Source organism: Bidens hawaiensis, unplaced genomic scaffold, assembly GCF_021521415.1.
Source record: "Bidens hawaiensis isolate Kalapana, Puna unplaced genomic scaffold, B.hawaiensis_p1.1 tig00015926_1, whole genome shotgun sequence".
Lineage (NCBI taxonomy): Eukaryota > Viridiplantae > Streptophyta > Magnoliopsida > Asterales > Asteraceae > Bidens > Bidens hawaiensis.
Window position 1 is genome coordinate 314,934 of NW_027492432.1, and position 17,929 is coordinate 332,862.

General features: G+C 37.9%; 2 protein-coding genes across 2 annotated transcripts; both read left to right on the forward strand.

The window, feature by feature from the left end:
• Positions 1–3,884: 3,884 nt before the first annotated feature.
• LOC143550138 (uncharacterized) lies at positions 3,885–7,487 on the forward strand (the record flags this gene model as incomplete). The annotated part of the gene is made up of 2 exons (XM_077040845.1): positions 3,885–3,975; positions 4,062–7,487. A coding segment is annotated over exon 2 (3,390 nt), but the record flags the coding sequence as incomplete, so codon positions are not given.
• A 2,638-nt stretch (positions 7,488–10,125) lies between these two features.
• LOC143550139 (uncharacterized) lies at positions 10,126–17,915 on the forward strand. The gene is made up of 6 exons (XM_077040846.1): positions 10,126–10,455; positions 13,475–13,522; positions 13,616–13,987; positions 14,064–15,843; positions 15,943–17,581; positions 17,665–17,915. Exons 1-5 carry the CDS (start codon positions 10,327–10,329, stop codon positions 17,559–17,561), a joined length of 3,948 nt encoding a protein of 1,315 aa, XP_076896961.1. The 5' UTR covers positions 10,126–10,326; the 3' UTR covers positions 17,562–17,581; positions 17,665–17,915.
• The last annotated feature ends 14 nt before the right edge of the window (positions 17,916–17,929 follow it).

Genomic DNA, 17,929 nt, shown 5'->3' on the forward strand with positions numbered 1-17,929 from the left:
CAGTACTAGAAAAACCCGATTTACGCGCCTCTAATATTTACACAACTTATTAAACAAATATTAATAATAATAGTTAATAATTATTATTAATTTATTATTATTGTTTAATAATAATTTTGTTTTGAGCTTATGTCAATAGCCTAAAAACACCTTCGTCATTTCGCGATACAAACCCGTCTTTTCTCTCTCGTAACTCATCTCTTTCTCTCTCTCTCTCCGACGGCTGTAACTCCGGCGACAAATCTCTCCGATTGACTCTCACCACATATATACATATATACATATATATATACACACACACAGCTAGATCTATTCAATTACCTCAATTCTACCTTCACCTAATCCTGTAACTATACTATATCTTTCCAAGCCCTAATTTCATCAATTCCTCATTTAAGCTTATTATATATATCAACCTATCCGTTCTTCAATCACCGATCTGAACCTATTCATATTATTATTATATTATTCATTTCACCTAGGGTTTACTAATTAGGAAAGGGGATCGGATAATTGGCTGCTCGGTTGATAGGTGGCGTATGTGCCTGGTCCTTTCGTCGTCTTCTTTCGGTATTATTATTATTGTTGTTATTGTTTTAGTGTGTGTTAGTGTACCTGCTTATAATAGTATATGTGTAGTTATTGATAGGTTACCTGCTTCTAATAGTATATGTGTAAGTTAGAGTGATACCTATTTGAGTGCCGGTGCTCAGTCCTTTCGTTGGTATTATTGTTATTATTATTATTAATATTATTGTTGTTGTTTTAGCGTGTATAAGTGTACATTTATATAATTGTATGTGTGTAGTTATTGATAGGTTACCTGTTTGAGTGTTGGTGTAAGTTGAGTGATACTTGATTTGGTTATTGAGAGAAGAAAGCTGCGGTTTCATCGGTGCCTGGTCCTATTATTATTATTATTATTTCAGTGTGTATTATTGCATATGTGTATAACTGTATGTGTAGTTATTGACTGGCTGCTCGGTTGATTGCTTCACTTGTGCCATATGTGCCCGGTCCTTTCGGCGTCTGCTTTCGGTATTGATATTATTATTATTATTATTATTGTTGTTGTTGTTGTGTTATTGTTTGTGTGTATAAGTGTACCTGCTTATAATAGTATATGTGTAGTTATTGATAGGTTACCTGTTTCAGTGTTGGTGTAAGTTAGAGTGATACTTGATTTGGTTATTGAGAGAAGAAAGCTGCGGTTTCGCCGGTGCCTGGTCCTATCGTGTTCCTTTGGTATTGATATTAGTATTGTTATTGTTTTAGTGTGTATTAGTGTACATGTTTATAATTGTATGTGTAGTTATTGATTGGTTGTCTGTTTGAGTGTTGTTGTATGTAGAATCATAGATTGATACTTGGTATGATTTGAATAGTAATTTGTAGTTACGGTTAGGTACTTAGGTTTATCGGCTTCCTTCGGTATTAATATTTTTATTTTTATTATTATTTCAGTGTGTATTGTTGCACATGGTTATAATTGTATGTATAGTTATTGTTTGGTTACCTGTTTGGGTGTTGTTGTAAGTTAGAGTATTATTTGATATGACTTGAATGGTAATCTGTAGTCGGTTAGCTTTTTAGTTGTGGATTGTTCACTGACTAGCACGATTAAGATGTAGTTTTGTTATACTGTTGTGGTAGTATCTGACTTTATTAGCTCGTTGGATTAGACTGCTGCAGTTGTCTATACTTTATGCCTATGGTTGTTTGCTGTTTGATCTTTCAACGGTCGTCTGAATTCACATGTCGTGGACACGTTTATAGATTTAAAAGGACATTTTTTTTCATTTTCTGGTGGGCAAGCTGATATCAGAAAAGATTTTCGCGCTATATGTAGATTAGTGCACGCATTCATAATTGTATGTATAGTTATTGATTGGTTACATGTTTGAGTGTTGATGCAAGTTAGAGTGATACTTGATATGGTTTGAATGGTAATTTGTAGTTACAGTTGGGTACTTAGGTTTATATTCATCAATTTTTAACTGGCTAGTTCGATATATAAGATGTTGTTTTGTTATACTGGCGTGGTTGCATCTGACTTTATTGACTATTTGGATTCAACTGCCGTTGTTTGCTTTTTTAACGGTCGTTTTGTTTGGCTTTTGATTTTGCTAAGTTAGGCAGAATCGTTATTACTTATTAGTCACGTTATGCGTTGTTAGCGAATCATGTTTGACATGTTGCGTACTACCTACTATGTGCGTGTGTTTATAAATTCAAAAGAACGTTTCTTTTCTGGTGGGCCAGTCGATGTTGGAAGCGACTTTCGCGCCATATGTAAATTTAATTGCTTTCTGGTTCTCGATGTTTTTTTTCTATCTATATTGAATCTCTAGTGACGATTAGGTTTATGGTCGTCGATTCTTCACCTGCTCGCTCAATGCCTAAGACTTAGTTTTGTTACACTATTGTGGTTGTATCAGACTTTATTAGTTCACATTTTGCTTACTACGTGCGTGCATTTATAAATTCAAAAGAACGTTTCTTTTTTGGTGGGCTCGTTGATCTTGGAAACAACTTTCGTGCCATATGTAAATTTATATGCTTTCCGAATTTTGATGTTTTTTTCTATCTGTATATGACGTGTTACCTGTTTTGAGCGTTCTTGTAAGTTGGAATAGTATTTGATATGGTTTGACTGGCAATTTGTAGTTACAGTTAGGTTTATAGTCATCGATTTATCACTGGCTAGCTCAATGCATAAGATGTAGTTTTGTTATAGTATTGTGGCTGTATCTGACTTTAGTAGCTCTTTGTATTCGTCCCCTGCTGTAGTTAGAAAAACTTTATGGTTGTTTGCTGTTTGCTTTTCAACTGTTGTGTTGAGTATGCTAATTTAGGTGGAATCGTTATTAGTCACATTATGCGTCGTTGGTGAATCATTTTTCACATGTTGTGTACTACGAGCATGCATTTATAAATGCATAACGTTTCTTTTCTGGCGAGCCAGTTGATCTTGGAAACGACTTTCGCGTCATATGTAAATTTATATTTTTTTTGAATCTTGATGTTTTTTCCCTTATCTCTATTTATGTGTTACCTGTTTAAGCGTTCTTGTAAGTTAGAATAATATTTGATATGGTTTGAAAGGCAATTCATGGTTACAGTTATGTTTATAGTCACTGGCTAGCTCAATACATAACATGTAGTTTTGTTATACTATTGTGGTTATATATGACTTTATTAGCTCTTTGGATTGTAAATTGTTTGCTGTTGTAGCTAGATACAGTCTATGGTCATTTGCTGTTTGCTTTTCAACGGTCGTTTTGTTGAATTTTGAATTTGCAAAGTTAGGGGAATCATTATTAATCACGTTATGTGTCGATGGTGAATTGTTTTTCACATGTTGCATACTTTGTGCGCGTGCTTTAAATTTAATAGATTCTTAATTTGCTGGTGGGCCAGTCGATTTTATGAGAGATTTTTGCTGCTATATGTAAATTTAAATGCTTTTCGAGTCTAACTACATTTTTATATCTCTTATTATTATTTTGTTGGTACCTGAATTTATTTTCGTCAACTATATGTTGCTATGGTTGCTATTAATAATGTCGACTGATCCTCTAGTTATCTTAGGTTTTAATCTTTTTCTAGTTGAGTTAAAATAACTTCCACTGGTTTAATATGGTTTATTTCTTGCAGATTGATCAAAAATTAATGTTGGCGATCTGAGGTCTCCTTTCGTTTGTTGGGAAATTCGTGAATTAAAATTAGGAAAAGTTAATTTATGTCTATATGAAACTGTGATTTGGCTTTTTATTGATCTAAAGAAGTAAAGTTTAAAGAGAGCGCTTCTCTGGAAGCAACAATAAAAGGTTTTCTTTTTCTCTTTTCACAATGATGATGTACATGATCAGTAATGTTTTTATTGTTGCTAATTTTCTTCATTTGTATGCAGACAAGTGTTTGACAGTGAGAGTTATTGTTTATCGTGGTTGACTGACAACTATATTAACGTAGGTATATTTCCCCAACTTTGTCTTGTTTTGTATCACCTTACTTGTTAAATTATATTTTTATTGGTTATGTATTATTTTTTGTGACAGAATAGGCAAGTATTTTGAGATACGACGTTTTGAGAAATGCATGGAGCGGTGCAGACTGGAGGTCGGTCTCCAAAACCCTTGAATAGTCCAAATGGGCCAGCACAATTAAAATCTAGTTCAGATCATGTACAAAATATTTCATCACATGCAAAGAGTAAGAAGAGAGAGCATGCTCACAATTCAGAATCTGTGAAACGTGATCGTTTATCTAAAGGTGATGATGCGGATTCTGGTCAAGTTAGACCAGAACATTTATTGAAAACGGAAATTTCCAAAATTACTGATAAAGGAGGATTGGTTGATATTGGTGGAGTTGAAAAACTAGTACAGCTCATGCGACCCGAGAATACTGAGAAGAAACTAGACTTGGCTTGCAGAACCATGCTTGTTGATGTAATATCGGCTACTGACAGATTCGATTATTTAAGTCTCTTTGTTCAACTCAAAGCCTTGCTAGTTTTAGATGAATGGCTTCAAGAAATTCACAAGGGCAAGATTGGTGACGGTAGCCCTAAAGAGAATGATAAATCTGTTGAACAGTTTCTCTTTTCTTTACTTTGTGCACTTGACAAATTGCCTGTGAATCTTCATGCTTTACAGACGTGTAATGTTGGGAAGTCTGTGAATCATTTAAGAAGCCATAAAAATTCTGAAATTCAAAAGAAAGCCATAAGTCTAGTCAGCACATGGAAGAGACGTGTTGAAGTTGAAATGAATATTATTGAAACAAAGTCTAGTACACTTAGAAGTGGTTCTCTTCCAAGCAAGCCAATTACTCCAGAAGCTTCTCATGCTAGTGGCACTAGACGTATTGGTGGCAGTTCTTCTGAGGTGGGTCCCAAGAGTTCTACATCACAACCTCCGTTAAAATCTCCACAACCAAAACAAAGCTCAGTTGAACCTATCACCAAATCACCATCATCTCCTGGGTCCAGCAAATTGTCTCCGTCATCAGCTACTAAAGAGGGAAGAAGTTGCAGTTCAAGTCAATCTCCAAATAATAGTCAATCATACTCCAGTGATCATCAAAAGCCCGGGGCTTCAAGTGCAAGTAAGATTTCTAGTAGCGATCTTCAAAGTAAAAACCCGGGCAACGGTTTTCATGGGTCTGCAATCCCGGGATCTCAAAAGGAAGCTGGAAAAATTGGTTATTTGAGTCGGAATCTTGCATCTGAAAAGGGATCACCAATTAGAAATAATACAGAAAGAGTATCTGATGTGGCACCTGTAGATAATGGAAACAGCCCAAGTCTCGTTGTGAGGTTGCCAAATACGGGTCGAAGTCCTACAAAAACCGCCAGTTTGGAATCACTTGAAGATTCCTCTACGGCACCTGGGAAGGGCTCTCTTCCGGTACCTTCCACAAAACAAGATCAAAAAGTAGGTGGGAAAATTGATTCTTTACAAGGAAATGTTATACCAAGCCCAAGCCCAAGCCCAAACGTGGGTAATGATTTGTCTCGGGGGAAAGAAGGGCCGATTGTCCATGATGAAGAACATGGTAAGAAAGATGCAACCTTTGGCAGTGATTCAGCATCAGGGGTTTCACCAAAACCAAGTAAGCTATATGAGCCTTCTTATAGTTCTATTAATGCATTGGTGGAGAGCTGTGCCAAAATCGCTGAAGCTAGTGCGCCTCCTTTATATGGTGATGATGGTGGAATTAAGCTTCTTGCCAGCGTGGCGGCTGGTGAAATGTCGAGATCTGATGCGTCACCTGCATATTCCCCTGAAGAAGGTAATATCGTTGTGGCTATTGGTGATAATAATGATAATAATAACAATAATAATAATAGTATTAATAATAATGATACAGGGTCAGTGAATATGGAACCGGAGGTAAAGCCTGCTGGCTTGATGGACGATGCTAAAAATGTAAAACCTAGCTGTAGAAGCTCAGTAGAAGAAGACAAGTGCCCCGATATTAAACCGGTTAGAAACTCTGTGGGCCCTCTAGATGCAGCCGCCTCAAGTGTAAAAACCGAGACCAAACAGATCAATGAAGAAACAGGTTCTTTGCCTTCTTCAGATGTGCACGAGGATGAAACAAAATTGGTGCAAACACGGTTAACCGATCAACCCGTACCCACCACTTGTGGTGATGTTTTGTTAAAACCAAAGTCTGAAGAGACTGAAGACAAAAAAGCCAGTGAAAATATGGATTCTGGGACATCTGTTGGTGAACGTGTGCATGAAAATATGGAAAAAGACGATAAAGCCCCTGTAAAAGAGGCCAATTGTGTTGAAGACCGTGCAGTAAAGCTGGACTTTGATCTGAATGAAGTTCTTCCTAGTGATGATGCGGTACAATTTGAATTTGAAAAGGCTGCTATGCATGCACCCAGCCCGTTACCTTCTAATAATAAAAATTGGTCCGGTTTGATTACCGTAACTGCTGCTGCAAAAGGACCGTTTTATCCTTCCGAGAGCTTATCAAGAGGTAAGCCCGAGCTTGGTTGGAAAGGGTCTGCTGCCACCAGCGCATTCCGTCCAGCAGAACCACGAAAGGTAGACGTTCCGGTTCTTGATAACCGTACCAGTAAACCGGCCCGTGCTTTCTTCGACTTTGACTTGAATGTTGGCGTCGATGATGCGGGTCAACACAATGCATCATCGGGACTGGATCTTGATCTGAATGCATGCGAGGAGACTCCTGAGGCTGCCCATTTGTCTGTCAGCACCAGCAGTAAGCCTTCCAGGTCAGCGCTATCTGGCTTTGACCTAAACGGTCCGGGCACGGAAGAAATTGGTGGTGAATCGGTAACTTATTCTAAAAACAGTATGCAGTTTATGCCCGGTGTCCCAAACGTCAGGATGAATAATATGGATGCCGGTAACTTTTCAACTTGGTTTCCACCAAACAATTCGTACCCAGCAATTACAATCCCGTCTCAAAGAATGTTGACACCTGTCACTTCCAGCTCATCACTCAATCCTGAAATATTCAGAGGGCCCGTTTTATCATCATCTACAGCGGTTGCATTTCCATCTACCGTGCCATATCAATATTCAGCTTTCCCATTCGAGACCAATTTCTCGTTACCTTCGATTTCAAATACATTTTCTTCAGTTTCAAATACGTATGTCAATTCTTCGTCATCCGGCGGCGGGTCCATTTGTTTCCCAGCTATCCCCTCGGTGGGACCCAACGGTGTGGTGTCAATGCCTTATTACATGAGTCTACCTGGCGGTTCGAGCAATGTTGGTCCCGATGGTAGAAAGTGGGGAAGCCAAGGGTTGGATCTAAACACGGGTCCTGGAGATGATAAGGTGGCAACCACTTTGAGGCAGTTACCTCTCGGTGGGGCCGAGGAGCAGTTAAGGATGTTTCACCAAATGGCGGCTAGTGGTGGTGGTGCACCGAAGCGGAAAGAGCCCGATGGCGGGCAGTTACCTCTCGGTGGGGCCGAGGAGCAGTTAAGGATGTTTCACCAAATGGCGGCTAGTTGTGGTGGTGCACCGAAGCGGAAAGAGCCCGATGGTGGGCAGTTACCTCTCGGTGGGGCCGAGGAGCAGGTAAGGATGTTTCACCAAATGGCGGCTAGTGGTGGTGGTGCGCCGAAGCGGAAAGAGCCCGATGGCGGTTGGGATGGTGATAATAGGCTTAGCTACCAACGTCCACATTGGCAGTAGGAAACGTGTTGTAACGTCAGGTGAGTTTTGTTTTCTTTTCTTTCTGCTCGTTTGTGTCGATTGTTACGTTTCTTCAAGTGTTTTGATTAAAATGCTATCTGCAGGAAATCTATGTGGCTGGAAACCACCCTCAGAGGTTTTATCAAGGGAACCGCGTCGGCTTCCTGCATATATTCCAACAGTGTTCATGGTTGTAATGCATAGGGTTTGAAATAGTTTTAACAGAGTGTGGCCTGTGTTATTAGTGTTTTAACTTGTTGCGAAAAGCGTTTGCCCACCTGAAACATAACCTGGGAATTGGTTCCAACCGATATATGTAGAGTTTCGTCTGGGTTTAGTTTATTAAATTTTATTCTCCTGTTTTTTCTTGTCAAGTTATTTTTATTCATTCACAACCATTGACTTGCGATTGGGTTTGTAACTATGAGACCGAACTTCTTTCTTTGGTCCGAGTTTGTCAGCAGGGGCCGGGTCTTTGTCTAGGTGTAGGTCAATGTGACTTTAAAATCCGAACTTGTGTATCTTTATGAGTCACAATCCTCGTTCATTATCAACATAACCTAATATAACTATCAGTCTTATAAAACATAGTATTCTCTAGAGGTGCACAAATAAGGATTTTCTAATACCCGGTTCTTGGTATAGAACTGGATTTGGTATTGTCGAGTATTGGAAAATCGGGTATTCAAAATAAACAGGTTGGGTTCGGGTCCGAGTTCTCTTAAAACCAAGACCTATGTACCGGGTTGGGGCTGGGTATAGAACGGGTTATATAAATTCGGGTATTTGAATGCCCTATTTTCGAGTATTATAAAAACCCGGCTATTTTTCGAGTATAGATTGGATTTTTTTAAGTGGTTGCACTTTTTTGGGGTATAGATTGGTTTTTTAAAAGATTGCACCTTTTTGGGGTATTTTTCAGTTATAGATTGAGATTTGAAAAGGTATTGGAAAAACTCGGTTTCGGGTATGGAACCGGTTCTGGTTATTATTGGGTACAAGTCACGAGGATAAACAAAATATACATGATTTTTTCACTTACCATTTTTTTTAGAACGAAAAAGACGGTGAAAATATTTTTGTATTATCCAAATTCTCCCTTTAACCAAGTAACACCTTAATCATCGCCAAAGGACCTTGTTTATCGAGTCTTCTATCGGATATGGCTGTTGTACTATTGGTTGTAAAAGGTGGACCTTAAGCCTTTTTGAGTGAGGAATCATTGAACGCAATGTTGAAGAAATCGCTATGCACCGCGATGGGCAGGGACTAGCGATTAACCGAGATTAATAGGATTGAATTTATATGTATAAAATTTCAAATATAAATATACATACCAAATTTTATATATAACCCTTTTATTTTGACCGTTGACCAAATAACGATTAATCGAAGACTGGTCGGTGAGAACCCCAGCTCGATAGTAGTTTTGCATCAAGCCTTGGACATAAGGCACATAACACTCAACCATCGGGACACCCCGATTAGTGCATGTACACTTGTCTTTTGGCTATCAACACCACCACATGATGTCTGATTTACCTTCCGCCACTTTTAACAACATTATTTTCACGAGATTAGTAAAATAACGTCAAAAATTATTAGTGCAATTTCACTTTTCCCACCCGAGGGTTCACACATATATACATTATATGTGCGCACCGCAAGCATGGCGTCATCGAAATGAAAGTTATATGTTACAATTGAGAACCTTGGTGTCGCCAAATCTCTGTTGGGCCACTTGGCGGCACCGTACGTGCCAAATCATTTTGCTTTTTTTTTTTCACTTTGCTGGTATTACACCAAAAATCGACCGAATATCAATTTTTTATAGTTCTGGTATCGTAATGAATGTGAAGGAAACCGACCGAATTTGTGTGGACTCAGCGCCTCAATGTTTGGGTTCAACAACGATAAGGCCTAACCAACGCCCGAGTTTTACCGACTAACGCCATCCCATTGGTCCACCTCCATTTTCATATACTTTTTAGTTTCACTTTTCGTATCATAACACATGTAACTTAAACCGATTGATTCAAGTCAAATTAAACCAACGCCCGAGTTTTACCGACTAACACCAACCCTTTCGTCCACCTCCATTTTCATATATTTTTTAGTTTAAGTTCTGGTATCATAACTCATGTAACCAAAACCGATCAATATACGTCAAATTAACACTTCAAACGCTCAGGACCAACAACACTTGTGTTTAATAACCGCTTGAGTTTTACTACAATAGTCAACACTTGAAAACTCATAATAATAATAATAATAATCTGTGTGGACTCGACTTTCATTCGTCTTTCATCGCACTTGAATCAATCTCTAATTCTCTCCGTCCGATTACTCCATAATTCCGGCAACAATCAATCTCTCCGTTCACCGGAATCACAACAACCGATCCATCCAATTCCAATTCTACCCTTTATTATTATTATTATTATTATTATTATTATTATTATTATTTCCCCCAATTCACAAAACCCTAATTATTCCAATCCAACCGATCTGAAGCTCTTGATGCGGTCAATTTGGTCAATGATCAGTTAGTTAGTTAGTTAGTTAGTTAGTTAGTTAGGGTTTGTGAAACTAATTAATTAATTGATGATGATGATGATGGAAGAAGGATGTTATGTATGGGCAGTGGGAAGGTGAGCTTTTGAGGTTTCACCCGCGGCACATGTGGTCGGTCCCTTCCACGTCTTCTCTAACCGCCGCCGATACCTCGTTCGTCTTCATTGATACCAATTCCTTTTCCAAAGTATATTTATATATATATATATATGTTTATACATGTTTTACAATTCATTTTGTGTAATTGCATATGCTCTTGATTGCTATACCTGTATAAGTGTTGTTCAGTTTATAAGTATCGGTTTATAAGTATCGGTTCTTGGTTCATTAAGCCATGTAAGTTAAGTGTTTCAGCTATAGAAGTTAATTGTTTATAGGGTTGTTGTTATCCTGTAAGATAGCATATGAATGACAATTCATACTACAAACTTACACATCGGTTTATAAGCATAGGTTTCTATTATCCTGTAGAACGACAATTCATAGTTACAAATTTACAGTTCGGTATATAAGTATCAGTTTTTCATTTCATAGGTTGTATAAGTTAATTGCTTATAGGTTTGCTGATGGCATAATATTAGAATATGGCAATTCATAGTTACAACATGCAGTTTGGTTTATAAGCATAGGTTTCTGTTGTTATCCTGTGGGATAGCATGATATTAGAATGACAATTCATAGCTACAAATTTACAGTTTGCTTTATATCAGTTTTTCATTCCATAGGTTGGATAAGTTAATTGCTTATAGGTTTGCTGTTATCTTGTAAGATGGGATAACATTAGAATATGGCAATTTATAGTTACTACTTGCAGTTTGGTTCATATGTATAGGTTTCTGTTATTCTGTAGGATAGCATGATATTAGAATGACAACTTATAGTTACAAGTTTACACTTACAGTTTGGTTTATATCAGTTTTTCATACCATAGGTTGTATAAGTTAATTGCTTATAGGGTTGCTGTTATCTTGTAAGATGGCATAATATTAGAATATGGCAATTCATAGTTACAACTTGCAGTTTGGTTTATAAGTATCGGTTCTCGGTTCATTAGGTTATATAGATTAATTGTTTTAAGGGTTGCTTAGCATAATATTAGAATGCCAAATTATAGTTACAAACTTAAGAGTTTGGTTTATAAGTATTGGTACTTCTCGACTCCTTGGTTTTAAATCGCACGCATGTTGCGCTGATGCGGTGTTGCAATGGTAAGAGCGCTTTAGATGCTGCGATGCGTTAGGATTACAAGCTGCGCTGATATTGCGCAAAATTCCGCAAGACGCGGTTAGTTTTTTTTTAATTCTTAATTTTGAGTTTTGACATAATTTTTGCTACGATTATAGGCCTTACCTGGGAATTAGGTTGGTAGAAATTAGTGTGAATAATCGATTTGAGTTCTTCTAAAACCTGATTAGCGAGTTAGCGAGGTCTGCAGCGAGTTCTTCAATTCTGATTGCCGTATTTATGTTTCAAGTTCGTATCTCTATTTTAATATGATCTAACTGCCTCCCTAATAAAGTAGAATCTTCTTTTTAGTTTCATTAACTGCTGCACTATTATTGGAGCTTCCTCATATAACTAATTGAAGTTCCTGCTTTATATTAGGTCAATTTAATATTTAACTTCTCATAATTTTTTATAACTTTTTTAACTAAGTATTTAGTAGATGGTTATAAATGATATTAATTTTGAACTTTTGTTACTCAGATGACTTTATATATATATATATATATATATTAACGCAATATAAATTGTTGTAATATAAGCATGTTACAGACTTTTAGTATTTTTTTAATGAGGAACGCATCACATACGTGATGCGCTCGCATCACACATTGGATTTTTAAACTAAACGCATTGGAGCGTATTGCGCAATTTAAAACCAAGCTCGACTCATTAGGTTATATAAATTAATTGTTTAGGTTAGCTGTTATCCTGTAAGATAGCATAATATTAGAAATTTAGAATGACAACTCATACTACATATATGTTTTTAATTCATTCACATATTCATCATTGTATATGTACTTGATTGCTATACCTGTATGAGTAATGAGTGTTCTTGTTAGATAGCATAATATTAGAATGACAATTTGTGGTTTCAACTTAAGTTTGGTTTATAAGTATTGGTTCTCGATTCGTTAAGCTATATAAATTAATTGTTTATAGGGTTGCTGCTATCTTGTAAGATAGCATACTGTATGAATGACAATTCATAGTTACAAACTTACAGTTTGATTTATAAATATCGGTTCTCGGTTCATTGGGTTGTATAAATTAATTGCTTATAGGTTTGCTGTTATCTCGTAAGAAAGCATAATATTAGAATGACAACTCGTACTACAAACTTACAGTTTGGTTTATAAGTATCGGTTCTCGATTGCCAAGTTTTATAGATTATTTGTTTGTAGGGTTGCTGTTATCTTGTAAGATAGCATAATATTAGAATGAAAATTCATATTTGTATACTTTATGATTTAGATTCAATAGTTAGGTCGATACATAACATGGAAAGATGTTTATAGGTCTGCGCTTATCACTGAGCTATGTTAGTTCTTTGAATCATTCGCTAGAGTAGTTAAGGGACATTTTGTGGTGACTTGCTGTTTGCTTTTCATTAGAGCATTTCTATTGGAATCCATATATCATCTTCAACTATATAGTTTAGGGAAATTATTAAGGTTTTTATCAGTTTTTACACTTTACACTTCATTCGCTTCTCTAGAATATGGTGTAGATAGATGGATTGAATAGTGATTCCTTATATATGTGGATTACTATTCATTTCATATATTTTTTGTGAGCGGAAGAAAGAGAAAATATAATAAGAACAAAATAAGCATTATATAATTGAATAGAGAAAAGTATGAGGAAGCAGGAGGTTTTTAAAGGAGGCAAGTTTTATGGATACAGATGCTTTTAGCTAATTTATATGGATGAAAGTAAGGATTTTAATGTGAATGTCTTAAATTTCTTGTTTATAGGTTTCTGTTATCTCTGAACTCTGTTAGTTCTTTGAATTATTCACTCCTGTAGTTAAGAGACATTTTGTGGTTACTTGCTGTTTGCCTTTTCTTATGTTATTAGTTACATTATGTTTTCTTGGTGTGTGCTTTAACATAAAAGAAACTTTTTTTTTTCTGAAATCTTGATGTTTTATATGATTGTATTGTTATTTGAAAATATTCTTTTTGGTCTTCTTTCAGTACCTGAAATTATCTTCATCAGCTATACATTGGCTATGCTTGCTATTAGTAATGTGATCATATCCTCTGATCATCTCAGTTTATTTTAACTTATAGCTGAGTTAACAATAACAATGATTTTCAATGGTTTGTTTTTTCTAGGATGGTCGAAAGATTAATGTTGGCGACTGTGCTCTGTTCAAGCCACCCTACAATTCCCTTCCGTTTGTTGGAAGAATTCGTAAATTAAAATTAGGAAAAGGAAATAATATAAGTCTGTGTGTGAATTGGCTTTACCGACCTGCAGACGTTAAGCTTAAAGAAGGTGCTTCAGTGAAAGCAGCACCAAACGAGATCTTTTACTCTTTTCACAAGGATGAGATTCCTGCTGCATCATTACTTCATCCGTGTAAAGTCACATTTCTTCGTAAAGGTGTTGTATTTCCTTCAGGGGTATCCTCATTTGTGTGCAGACAGGTGTATGATGTTGAGGTTGGGCGTTTGTTTTGGTTAACTGACAGAAACTATCTTAAAGTAAGTGTTATTGTTCGGTTTTTGTATTGTTTTTTACAATTTTATCTGTTGATATTATTCTTGATTGGATATGTAGTCGTATTTGACACAGGAACTACAAGAAGAAGTAGACCAGTTATTAAATAAGCCGTTGATAGAAATGCATGGAGCAGTGCAGACTGGAGGTCGGTCTCCAAAACCCTTGAATGGTCCAAACGGGTCAGCACAACATAAACCTAGTTCAGATAATGTACAAAATAGTTCTTCATCTATTTCATCACATGCAAAGAGTAAGAAGAGAGAGCATGGTGGTCATAATTCAGAATCTGTGAAACGTGAACGTTTATCTAAAGTTGATGATGCGGATTCGGGTCAACCTAGACCAAAGCAGATATTAAAAGCTGAAATTGCTAAATTTACTGATAAAGGAGGATTGGTTGATATTGGTGGAGTTGAAAAACTAATAAAGCTCATGCGACCCGAGAATACTGAGAAGAAACTAAACTTGGCTTGCAGAACAATGCTTGTTGATGTAATATCAGGCACTGACCGATTTGATTGTTTAGGTCGATTTGCTCATTTAAAAGGCTTGCTAGTGTTAGATGAATGGCTTCAAGAAATCCACAAGGGCAAGATTGGTGATGGTTGTCCTAAAGAGAATGATAAGTCTGTCGAACAGTTTCTTTTTTCTTTACTTCGTGCACTTGATAAATTGCCTGTAAATCTTCATGCTTTACAGACATGTAATGTTGGGAAGTCTGTGAATCATTTAAGAAGCCATAAAAACTCTGAAATTCAGAAGAAAGCCAGAAGTCTAGTCAACACATGGAAGAGACGTGTAGAAGCTGAAATGAATATTATTGAAACAACATCTACTACAAGTCAAGGTGGTTCTTGGCCACATAAGCCAGTGATTTCAGAAGTTCCTCATATGGGTGGTACTAGACGGTTAGGTGGCAGTTCTTCTGAGGTGGGTCCCAAGAGTTCTACTTCACAACCTCCGTTAAAATCTCCACAACCAAAACAAAGCTCAGTTGAACCTATCACCAAATCACCAACATCTCCTGGGTCCAGCAAATTGTCTCCGTCATCAGCTACTAAAGACGGAAGAAGCTGCAGTTCAAGTCAATCTCCAAATAATAGTCAATCATGCTCTAGTGATCATCAAAAGCCCCGGGCTTCAAGTGCAAGTAAGATTTCTAGTAGCGATCTTCAAAGTAAAAACCCGGGCAACGGTTTTCATGGGTCTGCAATCCCGGGATCTCAAAAGGAAGCTGGAAAAGTTGGTTATTTGGGTCGGAATCTTGCATCTGAAAAGGGATCACCAATTAGAAATAATACAGAAGGAGTATCTGATGTGGCACCTGTAGATAATGGAAACAACCCAAGTCTTGTTGTGAGGTTGCCAAATACGGGTCGAAGTCCTAAAAAAACTTCCAGTTTGGAATCACCTGAAGATTCCTCTACGGCACCTGGGAAGGGATCTCTTCCGGTACCTTCCACAAAACAAGATCAAAAAGTAAGTGGGAAAATTGATTCTTTACAAGGAAATACTATATCAAGCCCAAGCCCAAGCCCAAACGTGGGTAATGATTTGTCTCGGGGGAAAGAAGTGCCGATTGTCCATGATGAAGAAAATGGTAAGAAAGATGCAACCTTTGGCAGTGATTCAGCATCAGGGGTTACACCAAAACCAAGTAAGCTATATGAGCCTTCTTATAGTTCTATAAATGCATTGGTGGAGAGCTGTGCCAAAATCGCTGAAGCTAGTGTGCCTCCATCAATTGGTGATGATGGTGGAATAAAGCTTCTTGCCAGCGTGGCGGCTGGTGAAATGTCGAGATCTGATGTGTCACCTGCATGTTCCCCTGAAGAAGGTAATATCGTTGTGGCTATTGGTGATAATAATAATAATAATAATAATAATGATAATGATAATAACAATAATAATAATAGTAATAATAATAATGATACAGGGTCAGTGAATATGGAACCTGAGGTAAAGCCTGCTGGTTTGATGGACGATGCTAAAAATATAAAACCTAGCTGTAGCTCAGTAGAAGAAGACAAGTGTTCCGATATTAAACCTGTTAGAAACACTGTGGGCCCGCTAGATGCAGCCTCCTCAAGTGTAAAAACCGAGACCAAACAGATCAATGAAGAAACAGATTCTTTGCCATCTTCAGATGTGCACGAGGATGAAACAAAATTGGTGCAAACACGGTTAACCGATCAACCGGTACCCACCACTTCTTGTGGTGATGTTTTGTTAAAACCAAAGTCTGAAGAGACTGAAGACAGAAAAGCCAGTGAAAATATAGATTCTGGGACATCTGTTAGTGAAGGTGTGCATGAAAATATGGAAAAAGACGATAAAGCCCCTGTAAAAGAGGCCAATTGTGTTGAAGACCGTGCAGTAAAGCTGGACTTTGATCTGAATGAAGTTCTTCCTAGTGATGATGTGATACAATTTGAATTTGAAAAGGCTGCTATGCATGCACCCAACCCGTTACCTTCTAATAATAAAAATTGGTCCGGTTTGATTACCGTAACTGCTGCTGCAAAAGGACCGTTTTATCCTTCCGAGAGCTTATCAAGAGGTAAGCCCGAGCTTGGTTGGAAAGGGTCTGCTGCCACCAGCGCATTCCGTCCAGCAGAACCACGAAAGGTAGACGTTCCGGTTCTTGATAACCGTACCAGTAAACCGGCCCGTGCTTTCTTTGACTTTGACTTGAATGTTGGCGTCGATGATGCGGGTCAACACAATGCATCATCGGGACTGGATCTTGATCTGAATGCATGCGAGGAGACTCCTGAGGCTGCCCATTTGTCTGTCAGTACCAGCAGTAAACCTTCCAGGTCAGCGTTATCTGGCTTTGACCTAAACGGTCCGGGCACGGAAGAAATTGGTGGTGAATCGGTAACTTATTCTAAAAACAGTATGCAGTTTATGCCCGGTGTCCCAAACGTCAGAATGAATAATATGGATGCCGGTAACTTTTCAACTTGGTTTCCACCAAACAATTCCTACCCAGCGATTACAATCCCATCTCAACTAATGTTGACACCTGTCGCTTCCAGCTCATCACTCAATCCTGAAATATTCAGAGGGCCCGTTTTATCATCATCTCCAGCGGTTGCGTTTCCATCTACCGTGCCATATCAATATTCAGCTTTCCCATTCGAGACCAATTTCTCGTTACCTTCGATTTCAAATACATTTTCTTCAGTTTCAAATGCTTATGTCAATTCTTCGTCATCCGGCGGCGGGCCCATTTGTTTCCCTGCCGTCCCCTCGGTGGGACCCAACGGTGTGGTGTCAATGCCTTATTACATGAGTCTACCTGGCGGTTCCAGTAATGTTGGTCCCGATGGTAGAAAGTGGGGAAGCCAAGGGTTGGATCTAAACACGGGCCCCAGAGATGATAAGGTGGCAACCACTTTGGGGCAGTTACCTCTCGGTGGGGCCGATGAGCAGTTAAGGATGTTTCACCAAATGGCGGCTAGTGGTGGTGGTGCGCCGAAGCGGAAAGAGCCCGATGGCGGTTGGGATGGTGATAATAGGCTTAGCTACCAACGTCCACATCGGCGGTAGGAAACGTGTTGTAACGTCAGGTGAGCTTTTGTTTTATTTTTCCTGCTCGTTTGTGTCAATTGCTACGTTTTTTCAAGTGTTTTGATTAAAATGCTATCTGCAGGAAATGTATGTGGCTGGAAACCGCCCTCAGAGGTTTAATCGAGGGAACCGCGTCGGCTTCCTGCATATATTCCAACAGTGTTGTTTATGGTTGTAATGCATAGGGTTTGAAATAGTTTTAACAGAGTGTGGCCTGTGTTTTTAGTGTTTTAACTTGTTGCGAAAAGCGTTTGCCCACCTGAAACATAACCTGGGAATTGGTTCCAACCGATATATGTAGAGTTTCGTCTGGGTTTAGTTTATTAAATTTTATTCTCCTTTATACA

Excerpts from the sequence above, each read along its gene's own strand:
- LOC143550139 (XM_077040846.1), top strand. The coding sequence starts at position 10,327 with ATGTATGGGCAGTGGGAAGGTGAGCTTTTGAGGTTTCACCCGCGGCAC. Across the intron at positions 13,523-13,615 it reads ATTGGCTATGCTTGCTATTA|GATGGTCGAAAGATTAATGT; the intron begins GTAATGTGATCA and ends TGTTTTTTCTAG. Across the intron at positions 13,988-14,063 it reads CTGACAGAAACTATCTTAAA|TCGTATTTGACACAGGAACT; the intron begins GTAAGTGTTATT and ends TTGGATATGTAG.